The sequence below is a fragment of the Dendrobates tinctorius genome, unplaced genomic scaffold (assembly GCF_039654945.1).
Source record: "Dendrobates tinctorius isolate UK_male_01 unplaced genomic scaffold, ASM3965494v1 ptg000257l, whole genome shotgun sequence".
NCBI classification, from domain to species: domain Eukaryota; kingdom Metazoa; phylum Chordata; class Amphibia; order Anura; family Dendrobatidae; genus Dendrobates; species Dendrobates tinctorius.
In genome coordinates, this window is record NW_027361924.1 from 6,823,471 (window position 1) to 6,840,454 (window position 16,984).

The 16,984-nt window shown below is 48.6% G+C and overlaps 1 protein-coding gene across 6 annotated transcripts; it reads left to right on the forward strand.

Annotated features, from left to right (window-relative positions):
* Window positions 1-21: 21 nt before the first annotated feature.
* On the forward strand, window positions 22-16,888 carry GLYR1 (glyoxylate reductase 1 homolog). 6 transcript variants are annotated; one of them, XM_073558577.1, is made up of 18 exons: window positions 22-141; window positions 1,738-1,774; window positions 2,068-2,147; window positions 3,261-3,402; window positions 4,343-4,516; window positions 5,707-5,793; window positions 6,898-6,951; window positions 7,418-7,489; window positions 7,712-7,762; window positions 7,845-7,918; window positions 8,924-9,023; window positions 9,284-9,337; window positions 10,137-10,247; window positions 10,456-10,557; window positions 10,632-10,794; window positions 12,800-12,979; window positions 14,569-14,693; window positions 15,221-16,888. In XM_073558577.1, the coding sequence occupies exons 4-18, from the start codon at window positions 3,313-3,315 to the stop codon at window positions 15,293-15,295; spliced, it is 1,512 nt and encodes a 503-aa protein (XP_073414678.1). In that variant the 5' UTR covers window positions 22-141; window positions 1,738-1,774; window positions 2,068-2,147; window positions 3,261-3,312; the 3' UTR covers window positions 15,296-16,888. The 6 variants fall into 6 exon arrangements, with proteins under 6 accessions (XP_073414678.1, XP_073414679.1, XP_073414674.1 ...); XM_073558578.1 differs by having other exon boundaries at window positions 88-194; XM_073558573.1 differs by lacking the exon at window positions 22-141 and adding an exon at window positions 148-296.
* Window positions 16,889-16,984: the final 96 nt, after the last annotated feature.

The following is a 16,984-nucleotide window of genomic DNA, read 5'->3' on the forward strand; positions in this document are numbered from 1 at the left end:
TCTGCCTGAACGTTGCGGCCAGTGAGGTATCTTCCCGCCTTTTCCTATTGGTGGAGTGTGCGGCGCGGAGGAGGCCGCTGATTGGTCGTCGTCCTGTTCGTGAGCGGCTCCGTTTGACGTGTGTGCGGGACGCTGCGTGAGGTGCGAGCACGGCGGGCGGGGGTGTTTCCTGTTGTCCCGGCATCCTCTGCGCGGTCAGTATTCCTTCCTATCCCCACATCCTCCGCCTTCTCCCCGCGCTCCACTGTCGGTAAGATGGCGGCGACCGTGAGTCTGCGACAAGGAGATCTGGTGTGGTGAGTGCTGGGAGGTGGGAACACCGGGCGGGAGGTCCCTGGAGACGGGCAGGACACCGAGCAGAGGCCGCGGTGTGGGGTCGGCCAGACGGCGAGCTAGACTGGGAGCGCTGTGCATGAGGACGATCACAGCCGGTCCGGGGATCTAGTGTGAGGGAGTAGGAGGATCCAGGCAGGGGGATCTGGTGTGAGGGAGAAGGAGGGTCCCAGCAGGGCATCTAGTGTGAGGGAGAGGAAGGGTCCCGGCGGGGGATCTGGTGTGAGGGAGAGGAAGGATCCCAGCGGGGGATCTGGTGTGAGGGAGAGGAAGGATCCCGGCGGGGGATCTGGTGTGAGGGAGAGGAAGGATCCCGGCGGGGGATCTGGTGTGAGGGAGAGGAAGGATCCCGGCGGGGGATCTGGTGTGAGGGAGAGGAAGGATCCCGGCGGGGGATCTGGTGTGAGGGAGAGGAAGGATCCCGGCGGGGGATCTGGTGTGAGGGAGAAGGAGGATCCAGGCAGGGGGATCTGGTGTGAGGGAGAAGGAGGATCCCAGCAGGGCATCTAGTGTGAGGGAGAGGAAGGGTCCCGGCGGGGGATCTGGTGTGAGGGAGAGGAAGGATCCCGGCGGGGGATCTGGTGTGAGGGAGAGGAAGGATCCCGGTGGGGGATCTGGTGTGAGGGAGAGGAAGGGTCCCGGCGGGGGATCTGGTGTGAGGGAGAAGGAGGATCCCAGCAGGGCATCTAGTGTGAGGGAGAGGAAGGGTCCCGGCGGGGGATCTGGTGTGAGGGAGAGGAAGGGTCCCGGCGGGGGATCTGGTGTGAGGGAGAGGAAGGGTCCCGGCGGGGGATCTGGTGTGAGGGAGAGGAAGGGTCCCGGCGGGGGATCTGGTGTGAGGGAGAGGAAGGGTCCCGGCGGGGGATCTGGTGTGAGGGAGAGGAAGGGTCCCGGCGGGGGATCTGGTGTCAGGGACGGGTTGTATTAAAGGTCTTTGGTTTAAAACAAGAAATTGGATCTGGAAGGATCTTGTTTGAAGTGATGTGTGAGGTTTTTCAATCCAGCAAAGCGAATTAAAAGAAAAATTCTCTATTGAGACTTCATTAATATCGTGCCGCGGGCAGAGGAAACGCCTGACATGTTTGGAGTCTGGCCGACACTTAGTCATAGGTGAAGTGATCTAGTCAGGGGATCCAGTATTGGGGATTAGTGATGAATTGTATGTGGATCTACTCTGTATTGTGTGGGGGAATCTAATGGGGATCCAAGAAGGATTTTGTCAGCTCTCTGTATTAATGGATCTGGTGTTTAATAGATCATTGTGTATTAGGGAATCTAGAAAGGATCCTGCCGCTGGATCGAACACAGGAGACGCATTTGTGGCCTGGATATGAATTTATCTTCGTTTTCTGCCGTGCTGGATGTGTTCCCGTTTCTTACCTCCATCTTTCTTATTCTTTTTAGGGGAAAGCTGGGTCGCTACCCACCATGGCCCGGAAAGGTGAGTGCGTGATGACCGGGTTACGCGCCCGCAATTCTCGTTATCTGTGTCTGTAATGCATGTGTCAGCGGGCGCCGTGTACCCACAGACCAGGGGTGTAGAGTGCGCCGGCATCCAGCTGGAGAGGACTTGTTGGCAGGAGATTGCACTCGGTCAGTAGCTGCGGCAGCGGTCGGCTTTCTGCTCTCACCGCCTTCTACCTTGCTTATAAGATTAGAGACCCCCTTATGTAAGGCTGTCCTTGTGATGTACCAGGGTTCGCCGTCCTCACCTTTTCTTCTTCTTATCCGCAGATCGTCAATCCACCAAAAGATTTAAAAAAGCCACGAGGAAAAAAATGTCTGTTCGTGAAATTTTTTGGCACTGAAGATCAGTAAGTATCACCAAGACATGTCACGGGGGCTCTTGCTGATTGGGGATCAGTGATCACATGATGCCCCCAAAATGGGGTCATTGTCTGATTACAGATTCATAGAAGGTTTGAAGGGAGTTGTAGTGTAATATACTCCAGCACCAACAGAATAGTGAGTGCAGCTCTGGAGTATAATACAGGAGGTAACTCAGGATCAGTAATGTAATGTATGTACACAGTGACTGCACCAGCAGAATAGTGAGTGCAGCTCTGGGGTATAATACAGGAGGTAACTCAGGATCAGTAATGTAATGTATGTACACAGTGACTGCACCAGCAGAATAGTGAGTGCAGCTCTGGGGTATAATACAGGAGGTAACTCAGGATCAGTAATGTAATGTATGTACACAGTGACTGCACCAGCAGAATAGTGAGTGCAGCTCTGGAGTATAATACAGGATGTAACTCAGGATCAGTAATGTAATGTACTGTATGTACACAGTGACTGCACCAGCAGAATAGTGAGTGCAGCTCTGGGGTATAATACAGGAGGTAACTCAGGATCAGTAATGTAATGTATGTACACAGTGACTGCACCAGCAGAATAGTGAGTGCAGCTCTGGGGTATAATACAGGGTGTAACTCAGGATCAGTAATGTAATGTATGTACACAGTGACTGCACCAGCAGAATAGTGAGTGCAGCTCTGGAGTATAATACAGGATGTAACTCAGGATCAGTAATGTATGTACACAGTGACTGCACCAGCAGAATAGTGAGTGCAGCTCTGGAGTATAATACGGAGTATAATACAGGAGGTAACTCAGGATCAGTAATGTATGTACACAGTGACTGCACCAGCAGAATAGTGAGTGCAGCTCTGGAGTATAATACAGGAGGTAACTCGGGATCAGTAATGTATGTACACAGTGACTGCACCAGCAGAATAGTGAGGGCAGCTCTGGAGTATAATGCAGGAGGTAACTCAGGATCAGTAATGTAATGTATGTACACAGTGACTGCACCAGCAGAATAGTAAATGCAGCTCTGGAGTATAATACAGGATCAGTAATGTATCTATGGAGTATTTGGTCCATTATCGGTACCTCCTGACTTACAATGTGTTTTCTCTCAGTGCCTGGATTAAGGTGGAGCAGCTGAAGCCTTATAACCCCCACAAGGAGGAAATGATCAAAGCCAACAAAGGCAAACGCTTCCAGCAAGCAGTGGACGCAGTGGAGGAATTCATAAAGAAAGTGAAGGCGAGACAAGAACAGGTTAATGATAACGGATTTTCTTCCATCTTTCAGTAGTGATGGACGTCCCTGTACCCATCAGTCCGGAGGTTTATTTACTGCCTTCATTGGGGTTATCAAGGAATGATAATAGCTCTGGATGGATGAGCCACTGTGAATGGTCATTAGGACAAACGTATTCACTTCTATGGGGATGACGCCTCATATTTCACACCTGTAGTGTTACCCGTAGATTTGCTGTATTTCCCTCTAGTTGGGTTTCCACTGTCCTTGCCGTGTTCTAGAGCATTTACTGTCCTCTCAGATCGGAGTGTTTTTTGGTGTGATAGGGGGACATTGGGTTAAAATGAAATAAAGTGCAGTTTGCCTTCATGTTCACCTCGTCTGTTTGCACTTTGCTCCTTACCACAGATATTTAGTTACTCCTCGTGTTTCTGCACATAACGGTGCCACCATCAGATATAGAGCCACAGCCATTGGGGGCTATTGGGTCACCTCAGTAGCTGCCATCTTGGCACTCCTTTTATATTTTGCAAAGGTATAAACCCCCCCCCCCCCCCCTTTTAAAAATAAAGAAATAATATCAAGTGTGGTGTCAACTCTTCTGTGTAAATCCAATCAGAATATACAATTACTTAACCCATAAAGAGAAGCTGGATCGTAACACCAGAATTGAATTTTCTCAGAAAACAAGAATTCCAATGAGATATATATATATATATATATATATATATATATATATATATATATATATATATATTTATATTTATTATTATATATTATTTTTTTTTTTTTTTTGTTTATCATATGTGTTTGTCAATGGGAAGGTTAAAAAAAAAAAAAACATTATGGGAGGAAAAAGTAATTGAAAAATGAAAAAAAAATCCCCTCTCCGGATGGCATTAATGTGACTTAATCTCGCACACAGATCAGTCACTACTTTGTTTTTTTGCTTCCCCAGAACGCGAGTGATGACAAAGGCAAACAGAGTGGTGGCAAGAAAGCGGAGGGCAAAGGTAAGAAGCCGGCCGGAGAAAAGAAGAAAAAGTCGTCTGATGCCGGCTCCAGCAAGCCTAAAAAAAGATCCCAAGAACAGAGCCCACGGAAACGCGGAAGACCACCCAAGGAAGACAAGGTGGGTAACAAGCACAACTTAGCTGATGCCGCCGACATCCCCAGGTCACTCGCTGCCCTACTGATAGGAGTAGAGGGATGCATCTTTGTAATGAACTGTTGCGGAAGGCGTAAGAACCAAAAAAAAGTGGAAGCTTTTTACCATAAAATTTTTCAAATGTTTATTTTAATCAGTATAATGCAACAATGCAGAAAAGTATATATGAACAGGGACATCAATACAAAATAAAAGCCGCAAATCATTCAGAGAGGGAAACGTATATCTTGCTGGCACCCCAACGCACGTTTCGCTTTGTCCAGGGGATGTATGCAAAACGCGCGTTGGGGTGCCTGCCTCCTTCAGGTATAGATACTAATTTTTGTTAGCACATGTCATGAATTGAAATAATTGTTTTTGTATCTCCTTTACTAGTGTTTCATTTTGCACATGCACCTTAGGCCTGGATCACACTTCCGTTTTTTCAAATCCGTCAAAATCTGTCATTTTCCGTTAAAAAACGGATCCGCCATTTTTTTTGGAGGATCCATTTTTTTGTCCCATAGACTTCCATTAGCGGCTACCACGGATCCGTAAAAAAAAGATCCGTTTTTTCACACTTTGGCAGATGCAAAAAAACGGATGTGTGAAACAGGCCTTATAAGGGATTAACCCTTTGATTAACTCAATACCAGTTTCCTCTAAGATTTATTTTCTGCACATGCACTCTATATATTAATCTATGGGAACTTAGCATAGCAATTACTTTTCCTAGTTTTTGAGAAGTATACGTTTCCCTCTTTATTTAGGCCCGTAAATATGTGATATTATTACCTTGGGAAGCAATTTTCTTGCCCCTTATGTTTATAATTAATATATATCCTTTTATTTGGCCTCTATAACTTCTATGTCATCTGTTTGTGCCAATTAAAACCTATTTTTGCAATGGGCGAACATCTTTTTTCTATATTCTGAATGATTTGCGGCTTTTATTTTGTATTGTTGTGCCTGTTCATATATACTTTTTTGCATTGTTGCATTATACTGATTTAAAATAAACATTTGAAAAATTTTATGGTAAAAAGCTTCCACATTTTTTCGGTTCTTATGCTATTTTGCAAGTACCACTTGGTAGGAAAAACATATTATTTGATTAATTGGGGAAGGCGCAGTGTTGGCTCTTTTATTTTCCTGCTTTTTTTTTTTTTTTTTAGAACTCCAGATCCCCACAGCCAAGCTCGCTGAAGAAGCTGGCAATGAAGACGGTATCTCGATTCAGTTGGCCTCCACCCACAAGTGAAGTAAGAATAGATCAGCGGCGCCTCCGCTCTTGTGATCACTGCAGGGGGCACGCACTCATCTGGCCGCTCTCGCGCCTGTGTGCCTACTGCAGACACCACAGGGGGGCTTCACTATTACAATCCTTCTTGTAGTTTAAAGAATATGATGGACCCGGTAACTATAGATATTGGAGTCGGCTATTAGGATCCGAGTAACTCCCGTAGATGAGCACAGACATCTCGTAAGCACTGACAGATAGGCGTGGGTGGGTCCAATGAATGCTACCCGAGCCTGAGGAGGCTAATGAGCCCTGACCACACAATACAGAAGTGGCTTCAGTTCATTGTACCAGTGAACAAATGATTAAGTCTTCATCACTTCTGGGGCCACACAAAAAAAGTTTTAATTGTTCAAAATCTTAAAAAAACAAAATCCCCCAAAAGTAAAAATGTTTACTCCACCCCAGCTCTTAATCCATAAAATCTAGCCAATAAATAAATAAGTTAGTATTTCTGTTTCTCCAATGATCCGAAATGATGAACACGGATTGTTGCAGAAAAAGAAATGGCAAATTAATGCCACAGGTACCGATAATAAAAATAGTCACCATGTGCCACAATCAGCAAAGGAGGAAAAAAGTTTTAACAATGGAAATCAAATTTTCTTTCAATTTTTGGGTAGATATAATATTATAGTATATGAAATCCGCAAAAGAAAATTTGCAGTTGTATTTATTTTCCCGACACCCAAGAATAAAGTTATAGGGTGATTAATATCACACCGTGAGCACTTTCATAGTGAAACTACTGGGGTGTTTGTTTTTTACATCAAGGGAAAAAAATGCTTTTTCTGTACATTTTACAGTTAATTAAATGGCGTCATTAAATAGTGTTGGGATACCAGGAGGGGGCGCGATTGTCGTTTTTCTACCTCTCTGACTATGGTGTTGGGATTTGTGCCGGGCTCTGATCTTGTCTATGGTGAGCCCATACTAGCCGAGGCGATGGTCTCATGTAAGTACTGGTCTTGGGGAACTATCACTCCCAGCAGTTTGCAGAGCAGCGGTAACGCCGGCCTCCGTTGTTGAGGGAAGCGGCTCAGTTTCTCTCTCTGTTCGGTTGCAGCGTACCTCGGACGACCCGCACTTCAGCCACTTCCTGCTCAGCCGGACCGAGAAGGTAGGCCGCACCCAGCGTGCGAGAGCAGCACCAGAGGACGGACCCGCGGGGCGGGCCGCCAAGTTTCCTCAGTTCTTTTATCGCTCACGTTCTCCGCAGCGACTTTCCAGGGCGTCCGTCACAACACGTAACACTCGGATGGCGGCCGTCTGTCCAGTGAGGGCTAATACAGTCGTCTGACGTCCTGCTACGGTCTCATAGAAATTATAGAAAGGGTGGTCCAGAACGAACAGACCCTATACGACCGCACAATAATTATTCCCCAAGGGTCAGACGATTTTGAAATGAGAGCAAAAAGTGTGCGACTAATAGAAGGGGAGTAAGGCTCGCTGATTGTGATCTGTAACTATGGCGATGCCTAGATCTAGATAGGAGCTGCGTGCAGAAAACGGTAGGCAGTCTATATGATCGCTGGTTTTTCTTTTTCGGTGCAAATGATCTGAACGCGTCTCATTTCTGGCCACAGGAGGACACAGCGGGCGACAGCTGGCTGCTACACAGGCACAGGTTGCTCGGCACGGAGATGGTGTTGAAAAAGGTACGAGCGGTGAAAGCGGCCTGTCCGGCTGCTCACATCTGATCCCATCACAAAAAATAGCGGTAAACGTAGAATTGATACCGTGTTAATGTGCTAGAGCCCCTTCAGATGGGACTACCCCCTTTATTAGGTTGCTCATTTTTGAGGATCTCTGACTCCGATCCGCTCCCTCCAGGGTGGTTACATGTTATGCTTGATTTTTAATCTTGCCTCTGTCCCCAGCCCAGCGTCACGTACCAGGCCATCAGCAAGCGGCTGAAAGTATCCGAGGAGGTGAGTACGATGCCCCATCACGTGTCCGGTCTGGTCCCTACATCGCCCATCGCTGACATCGATCCCGGTTTTCTGTTCACAGGACACCGGATCAACATCCATCCAGGCAGCAGACAGCACGGCCATCAACGGCAACATCACCCCCACAGACAAGAAGTATGTCCGCTGCCTTTCGTGCATTGTTTGCTTAGTTGTGTTTTTTTTTTTTTTTTTTTCCCGTCATTTGTTTAACCTCTGCTTGCAGTCAATGAATGGGAAGATGCCTGTCCCGAAATGTGCTTAACCCCTTAGTGACCGGGCTGACCAGTGTCACTTTATGTAGTAATCTCTCAACAGATCACATTGATTTTGAGATTGATATGTCACGCAAAAACATACTTTATGATTATGGCAAATTTGAGTTGATTTATCTTGCATTTATTTAAAAAAAAATATCAGGAATTTTCTATCTTTGAATATTCAGTTAATCCAGACAGTCACACTACACACAAACATTAATATATAACTTTTCCTTCATGACGACTTTACATCAGCACCATTTGGAAAATGTTTTGTTTTGGTAGAATTTTAGAAGGATTGAAAATGTAGCCGTCGTTGTTTACAGGAAATTTAAAAAGCTTATATTTTTTTTTAGGAACTTGTTCAGTTTTGAAGTGACTTTGGGGGTCCTATATATTGGAAACCTCCAAAAATGATACCATTTTAAAAACTGCACCCACCAACATATTAAAAATTGATATCAGGTAGTTCATTAACCCTTCAAGTGCTTTTCAGGAATTAATGCAAAGTGACATAACAGGAAAGAAAAAGCCTATCTTTACCACTAAAGTTTTGGTAACTTTTGAACCACTGCAGCCGGCAGACGTTAAGGTCGTTATTTGGCCATGAACTGCCAATCAACATGTCAGGGTGCCGATGGGGTTAAAGAGGGAGCCCCCACTCTATATTAACCATTCAGATGCTGTAGGCACTATTGACAGCAGCATTTAAGGGGTTAAGCGGCCATGGGGGGGGGGGGTCACCATCGTGTGACCTCCATATTCCATGATGTTGTGCGGGCACTGGCAGCATGACAGCCGCAATGTTTGTGTGCCACTGTCGCCTTCTTTGTGTGAATCCGGTCACACCCGTCTTCTGACCCGTTTTCTCGCCTCTTTTTAGGATCGGCTTTCTCGGGTTGGGCTTGATGGGCAGCGGCATAGTATCCAACCTGCTGAAGATGGGGCACACGGTTACCGTATGGAACCGGACAGCGGAGAAGGTAACGGCCGCCTTGGGATCGGTCATTGCATCCCATTACACCGGTACGGCGTCAGCACTCGTTCAGGGTTGTAGTCCTTCACTGCGGCGGGGGTTGAGGGGGTGCTTGCGCGGTGCCAGCGATAAGTCACGTGTGATCTCATACTTCATTGGAATCACTGCAGCGCCCCCGTGTTCAGAGCGGTCAGGGCTGAGCGGTGGCTTCCTCGTCTGTTACTGACGGCCCTGAGAATATCCATCTCCGTTATATCTCTAAACTAGAACACGCCTGGAGGAATTCACAGTGAAGTGTGGGATCAAGACGAGGACAGCAAGGTAAAGACGCTGTTTCATCTCCCTGCCGCCACCATTCTCCTCTGCCAAGGTCGTCGGCCATTATATTAGTTTTTGACTTTTTGAGAAAGATGGGTAACCGCCAATGTGACCTCTCGACTGGTCCCAGAGCCCCCGGCTTTCCTAGTCTGGTCATTGTACATCCCCAGCGTATCAGTCCTATGTGCGCATGGGTTATTGCTGGCTTCGGAATGAGTTAACTGAGAATAATCAGTGAGCGCCGTATGGTCCGACTGTGATTTACACTTGCGTTGCAGAGGGGCAGATAAAAGCCGGCTGTACAGCACCGCTCCTGAGCTCGCCCCATACTCCCTGCACGCGCCCTGTGATGAAAATGATTTACACTGGTCATTAAGGAGGAAAGCAAAAATATAGAAAAGTTGTGGCGCTTTATGGAGTTTTATATATATTTGTCCTGTATATTATTATTTGTCCTGTGTTGAAAAATGGAAATTTCAGAATGGCCATTTTTTCAGCCGCTGTTGTTCCTCCCTGGAAAAATGCGCCGTATGTTCTCAAAAATAGAAAAAAACTGCAGAAACATGGAAAGGGGTGAAAGTATCAATGAACCAGCTGATAATCGTGCCGGAGCGATGTATCTGGGGACACTCGACACTTGTCGTGATATTGGGGGATTCGGCACTACAGTCGGCCTCTTCCCCAGCCTGACGTGGCTGATAACAGCGAGCCAGAGATCGCACCACCGTGTCTGAGCTGTAGTTTTGCATTCAGTGGTCATTTCTTCTTTAATCCTGACGCTTCTTGTCTCCGTCCCTTGCAGTGCGACCTGTTCATTCAGGAAGGAGCTCATTTAGGCAGAACTCCGGCTGAGGTGGTCTCTACCTGTGACATCACGTTTGCCTGTGTGGCGGACCCCACAGCGGCTAAGGACGTACGTTTTCTCCATGTTGTGGCGTTGTATATGAATGCAGGGTGGTGGCCGCCCTAACATCATTGGGTAATCTCTGGGGGTCCGGCATGTGTTCGACCATTGCTATGTGGCTCCGGTAGTGGTTGGACCCCTAGTTAGCTGCTGGTGGCCGCGGCGGGGTGCTCCTGCTACCGGACTTGTTCTTTAATATGGTCATCTCTGCCTTCAGCTGGTGCTGGGACCCAGCGGGGTGCTGCAGGGGATCCGTCCAGGGAAGTGTTACGTGGACATGTCTACGGTGGACCCAGAGACAGTGGCTGAGTTGGCACAGGTACCATGCTGTTATCAGTCTGTCATGTGACCTCGTACCCCAGCAGGTGCACCCCTCACCTCTCCTTCCTTCAGGTCATAGTGTCTCGGGGCGGCCGCTTCCTAGAAGCCCCTGTGGCTGGCAACCAGCAGCTTTCCAATGACGGTATGTTGATGATCCTGGCAGCCGGAGATCAAAGCGTCTATGAAGATTGCGCCAGCTGCTTCCAGGCTATGGGCAGGACGTCCTTCTTTTTGGGTAAGCTGATGTTATGTTTGGATTCCATGCTGATACCTGAAGGTGATGGCGCCGGCCGTCCTTATAGCTATGATCCTCCATCCTTGCATATAAGCTGGCATGTGGAGGGCAGATGCTGCTTGTGCATCATGGAGGCTGGCATGTGGAGGGCAAATGCTGCTTGTGCATCATGGAGGCTGGCATATGGAAGGCGAATGCTGATTGTGTGTAATGGAGGCTGGCATGTGGAGGGCAAATGCTGCTTGTGCATCATGGAGGCTGGCATATGGAAGGCGAATGCTGATTGTGTGTCATGGAGGCTGGCATATGGAAGGCGAATGCTGATTGTGTCTCATGGAGGCTGGCATATGGAAGGCGAATGCTGATTGTGTCATGGAGGCTGGCATGTGGAGGATAGATGCTGCTTGTGCATCATGGAGGCTCACGTGGAGGGCAAATGCTGATTGTGCATCATGGAGGCTGTCACGTGGAGGGCAAATGCTGATTGTGCGTCATGGAGGCTGGCACGTGGAGGGCAGATGCTGCTTGTGCGTCATGGAGGCTGGCATATGGAAGGCGAATGCTGATTGTGTGTCATGGAGGCTGGCATGTGGAGGGCAGATGCTGATTGTGCGTCATGGAGGCTGGCATGTGGAGGGCAGATGCTGATTGTGCGTCATGGAGGCTGGCATGTGGAGGGCAGATGCTGATTGTGCGTCATGGAGGCTGGCATGTGGAGGGCAGATGCTGATTGTGTGTCATGGAGGCTGGCATGTGGAGGGCAGATGCTGATTGTGTCATGGAGGCTGACACGTGGAGGGCAGATGCTGCTTGTGCGTCATGGAGGCTGGCACGTGGCGGGCAGGTGCAGGTGCATCACGGAGCGGACATGTGGAAACAACAACAAAAATTGCGACCATAGATCACCATCTTTAAAAATATATAAATCATCTTTATTAAGTCATGGACAAGACAAGACAAAATGGGGAATCTGTACAAAAGGCAACCAAAAGTGCAATAGTGCAAATGCAAAAACGAGCAGAACCAACCACGGTGAACCTGAGCTGTAATGAAAAGGCTATTATTAGATATTCCAATCTATATAGGGAGAGGTATATACCAAATCCAAATGGATTCAAAGGGTTAATAAGTGGGAAACCTGAACTGCCTTAAATTACTAGGACATCTGCACATGTCCATTATTCTACATAAAAGGGCTAATGCCCATCATTTATTGTCCACATGTGCCTTCCATATAGAGGGACTAAGTGTCAGTCAGATCTACGACTACCGCCCCAAGATATAATCAGATATACTAACACAGCACATGTATATAAAAATATAAATAGAGCGGCTAGATATTCCCAATGCTGCAAAACATGCATATAACCCGGCGGGTCATAAACCCCGATAAACATTACCTCTCTTCAGCTTCAGGATGACCGGGCGGTGTGCTCGTCTCCCCGACGCGCGTTTCGGAGCAATGGGCTCCTTCCTCAGGCTGGCACGTGGAGGGCAAATGCTGCTTGTGCGTCATGGAGGCTGGCACGTGGAGGGCAGATGCTGCTTGTGCGTCATGGAGGCTGGCATGTGGAGGGCAGATGCTGCTTGTGTGTCATGGAGGCTGGCACGTGGAGGGCAGGTGCTGCTTGTGCGTCACGGAGGCTGGCACGTAGAGGGCAGATGCAGGTGCGTCACGGAGGCTGGCACGTGGAGGGCAGATGCAGGTGCATCACGGAGGCTGGCACGTGGAGGGCAGATGCAGGTGCATCACGGAGGCTGGCACGTGGAGGGCAGATGCAGGTGCATCACGGAGGCTGGCACGTGGAGGGCAGATGCAGGTGCATCACGGAGGCTGGCACGTGGAGGGCAGATGCAGGTGCATCACGGAGGCTGGCACGTGGAGGGCAGATGCAGGTGCATCACGGAGGCTGGCACGTGGAGGGCAGATGCAGGTGCATCACGGAGGCTGGCACGTGGAGGGGGGATGCGATGGACTGTAAAAATGTGTATCTCTCTCTTCCAGGCGAAGTGGGTAACGCAGCCCGAATGATGCTCATCATTAACATGGTTCAGGGCAGCTTCATGGCCACGATAGCGGAGGGCATGACCTTGGCACAGGTGACCGGCCAGTCGCAGCAGACCCTGCTGGACATCCTGATCCAGAGTCAGCTCTCCAGTATTTTCCTGGACCAAAAGTGCCAAAGTAAGATAGAAATAATGCTGCCATCTCCTTCCCCCTGCTCCATCATCACTCTGAAGGCCATGTTGTGGTCTCTCCTGACCGCAATGCTGTCCTCCTCCTGACCACAATTGTCTTTTTTTTTTTTTTTTGTTGTCTTTCTCCCCCTCCTCCCCAGCTCTTTTTCTCCTCCTCCCCCAGCTCTTTTTCTCCTCCTCCCCCAGCTCTTTTTCTCCTCCTCCCCCAGCTCTTTTTCTCCTCCTCCCCCAGCTCTTTTTCTCCTCCTCCCCCAGCTCTTTTTCTCCTCCTCCCCCAGCTCTTTTTCTCCTCCTCCCCCAGCTCTTTTTCTCCTCCTCCCCCAGCTCTTTTTCTCCTCCTCCCCCAGCTCTTTTTCTCCTCCTCCCCCAGCTCTTTTTCTCCTCCTCCTCCTCCCCCAGCTCTTTTTCTCCTCCTCCTCCTCCCCCAGCTTTTTTTCTCCTCCTCCTCCTCCCCCAGCTCTTTTTCTCCTCCTCCTCCCCCAGCTCTTTTTCTCCTCCTCCTCCCCCAGCTCTTTCTCCTCCTCCTCCCCCAGCTCTTTTTCTCCTCCTCCTCCCCCAGCTCTTTTTCTCTTCCTCCTCCCCCAGCTCTTTTTCTCTTCCTCCTCCCCCAGCTCTTTTTCTCTTCCTCCTCCCCCAGCTCTTTTTCTCTTCCTCCTCCCCCAGCTCTTTTTCTCTTCCTCCTCCCCCAGCTCTTTTTCTCTTCCTCCTCCCCCAGCTCTTTTTCTCTTCCTCCTCCCCCAGCTCTTTTTCTCTTCCTCCTCCCCCAGCTCTTTTTCTCTTCCTCCTCCCCCAGCTCTTTTTCTCTTCCTCCTCCCCCAGCTCTTTTTCTCTTCCTCCTCCCCCAGCTCTTTTTCTCTTCCTCCTCCCCCAGCTCTTTTTCTCTTCCTCCTCCCCCAGCTCTTTTTCTCTTCCTCCTCCCCCAGCTCTTTTTCTCTTCCTCCTCCCCCAGCTCTTTTTCTCTTCCTCCTCCCCCAGCTCTTTTTCTCTTCCTCCTCCCCCAGCTCTTTTTCTCTTCCTCCTCCCCCAGCTCTTTTTCTCCTCCTCCTCCCCAGCTCTCTTTTTTTTCTCCTCCTCCTCCCCAGCTCTTTTTTTTCTCCTCCTCCTCCCCAGCTCTCTTTTTTTTCTCCTCCTCCTCCCCAGCTCTTTTTTCTCCTCCTCCTCCCCAGCTCTTTTTTCTCCTCCTCCCCAGCTCTTTTTTTCTCCTCCTCCTCCCCAGCTCTTTTTTTCTCCTCCTCCTCCCCAGCTCTTTTTTTCTCCTCCTCCTCCCCAGCTCTTTTTTTCTCCTCCTCCTCCCCAGCTCTTTTTTTCTCCTCCTCCTCCCCAGCTCTTTTTTTCTCCTCCTCCTCACCCAGCTCTTTTTTTCTCCTCCTCCTCACCCAGCTCTCTTTTCTCCTCCTCCTCCCCAGCTCTTTTTTCTCCTCCTCCTCCCCAGCTCTTTTTTCTCCTCCTCCTCCCCAGCTCTCTTTTTTTTTTTTTTTTTTTCTCCTCCAGCTTTTTTTTTTTCTCCTCCTCATCCCCCAGCTCTCTTTTTTTTCTCCTCCTCCTCAACGCAGCTCTTTTTTTTTTCCCCCTCAGACATCCTGCAGGGGAACTTCAAACCAGACTTCTATCTAAAGTACATACAGAAGGACCTGCGGCTCGCGATCGCCATGGGAGACTCCGTCAACCACCCCACCCCTATGGCCGCTGCAGCCAACGAGGTGAGGCAGTCTCTGGGGTGGGGAGGTACAATGTTCATGGCTTTTAAGTTTTGCATCTCATGCGGCCAGAAATAACCGCAATGCGGAGCCCGGGGCGGCAGTGCTGATCCTGCGTCATATACAGATGGCCCGAAAATGCGACCCTGCCTCCTGTGGGCTGATACATGTCTGACGGCTCTTGGAAGAAGGGGAGGGAAAAGAAGGGAAATTGCCGGTGCTGGATTATTCTGGGCACAGCGCCATCTGTTTTCTAGTGGCGGTGCCTGGTACTGCAGCTCCGTCTCATTGAAGTGAATAGGACTGAGCTTCAGGATCGGCCATCTTATACTTAGTGCGCTTTTATAGGGGGCGATCCAGGATTACACTATCGTGGTTGGTTGCAGCTCCACCCCTGACACTAGGTTGTGTCTTGTATTGCATCTCAGCCCCATTTAAGTGAATGGAGCCGAGCCACAATACCTCAGATAATGCACCGGCGCCCCTTGTTTAGAGCGCCCCCGTCACCTCCATGTGTTTCTTTCCGACAGGTCTACAAAAGAGCGAAAGCATTGGACCAATCTGACAACGACATGTCCGCCGTGTACAGGGCCTACATCCACTAGTTCCTCCATTTCACTCTCCAGGATCCTTCTTCTGGTTTTCCGCCTCTGTCCTTTTTTTTTTTTTTTCCCCTCCAGATATATATATATATTTTACTCATTTGGCACCAGTGTCTCGTTGTCGGTGAACTGTCGGCACGTCGGCTCCTGTCCAGGCTGCGGTGCTGGATCCGCTCCGGCCTTGCACTATTGGCGACAGTTCCTCTGCCGCGCTCTATATCCGTAGTGACCCGTTTTTACAAAAGTGGACCCTCCTGGTGCGCAGGACTTGTAGTCGGAGTGACCCCCTCCCCACCCCCGGTGCATGCTCATCTCGAGGACCATCCACTTCACTGCTGAAGGACACCGAACGTTACCTTGTGGACACCGGAGCGCCACCTTGTGGACACCGGAGCGCCTGTCCTCCAGATGACTACTTTCTTTTAAGATGATTCTCCTAGTTGTACAGTGCACAAGTTTTTTTTTTATTTTTCTTGTTCTTTTTTTTGCTAGCATCTCCCAAATTTTGTCCACCCATCACCCGGTCGGCCAGTCTCTGATCACCTACTTTTTGTTTATCCCCCTATGTACTATTAAGGGCGAGGTGTGGTTGGTGCGTGCAGACTACAACCCTGCGGTTGGTCGTGCACCATATAACACGATGGCTTACTGAACTACAACTCCCAGAATGCCCCAATAGCCAATGCCTCTCAAGCTTCTGTAAAACTACAACTCCCAGCATGAGCAGATGGCCAGTGGCGCCCCAGCTGTGGTAAAACTACAACTCCCAGCATGCCTGCAATGGAAATAACTGCCCCAGGCATGCTGGGAGTTGTAGTTTTGTAACAGCTGGAGAGCCACAGGTTCAAAACCGCAGCTGTACAGTCTGGGCTCCTATCTGAAATCCGTTTTTTTTTTTTTTTTTTTTTTTTTTTTTTGCAGAATCCTTTGCCCTCCTCGCCCTCATTGTCTGCTATTACCAGATGTCGCACATTTTTGCCGCCTCTCGAACCTTCGTCCCCCGATCTTCAGTCCGGGGGGGCCTTCGGCCGTTTCATTACTAGTGGCAGCTAAACCCGTCTCTTCTTGTAGATCCAGAAATTTTTGCCTTTTTGCTTTTAACTTTTTTTTTTTTTTTCTGCCTCCTACACTTATTTTTGCTGAATGCTTTTTAAAAGAAATCCTGGTTTTATTTATTGAGGTTTTATTGTGCTTTTCTTTTTTTTTTCTTCCTTTTATTACAAGATTGAGGTTCTGTTCTGCTGTGATTTAAGCTAAGAATTGAGGGGGCTTCATGCAGGATTTCCCAGGGAGGATTCTAGGGATGTGTGATGAGTCCCAAGTGAATCTCCACTTTTTATTCTTGCCTTTTTAATGTTCGGCATTCTGTGCTGATTTTATTTTTTCATATCTTTTTATAGCAATTATTCGTTTTTCTTATCTAAAGCTCCAATTCCCTTACATGGACATATGAAGCGTGTGATTCCTGCAGACAACACTAGAGGGAGCTATGCTTTCGCACTGCAGTGGTGGCTGCAGGAGTAACACTTCATGTCACTTACGCCCATACAAGGGGAGTTGGAGCTTTGGATCCAGATGATCCACGGCGGCTGTAAAGGCACAGGTGCATCTCACAAAATTGGAATATCATTAAAAATTAATTTTTCAGTTCTTCAATACAAAAAGTGCCTCTCTTCTATTCTATAGTCATTA

Coding starts and splice junctions, on each gene's coding strand:
- GLYR1 (XM_073558573.1), top strand. CDS start 256: ATGGCGGCGACCGTGAGTCTGCGACAAGGAGATCTGGTGTG. Junction 297..1,737: donor CGACAAGGAGATCTGGTGTG/GTGAGTGCTGGG, acceptor TATTCTTTTTAG/GGGAAAGCTGGGTCGCTACC. Junction 10,795..12,799: donor CAGGACGTCCTTCTTTTTGG/GTAAGCTGATGT, acceptor TCTCTCTTCCAG/GCGAAGTGGGTAACGCAGCC.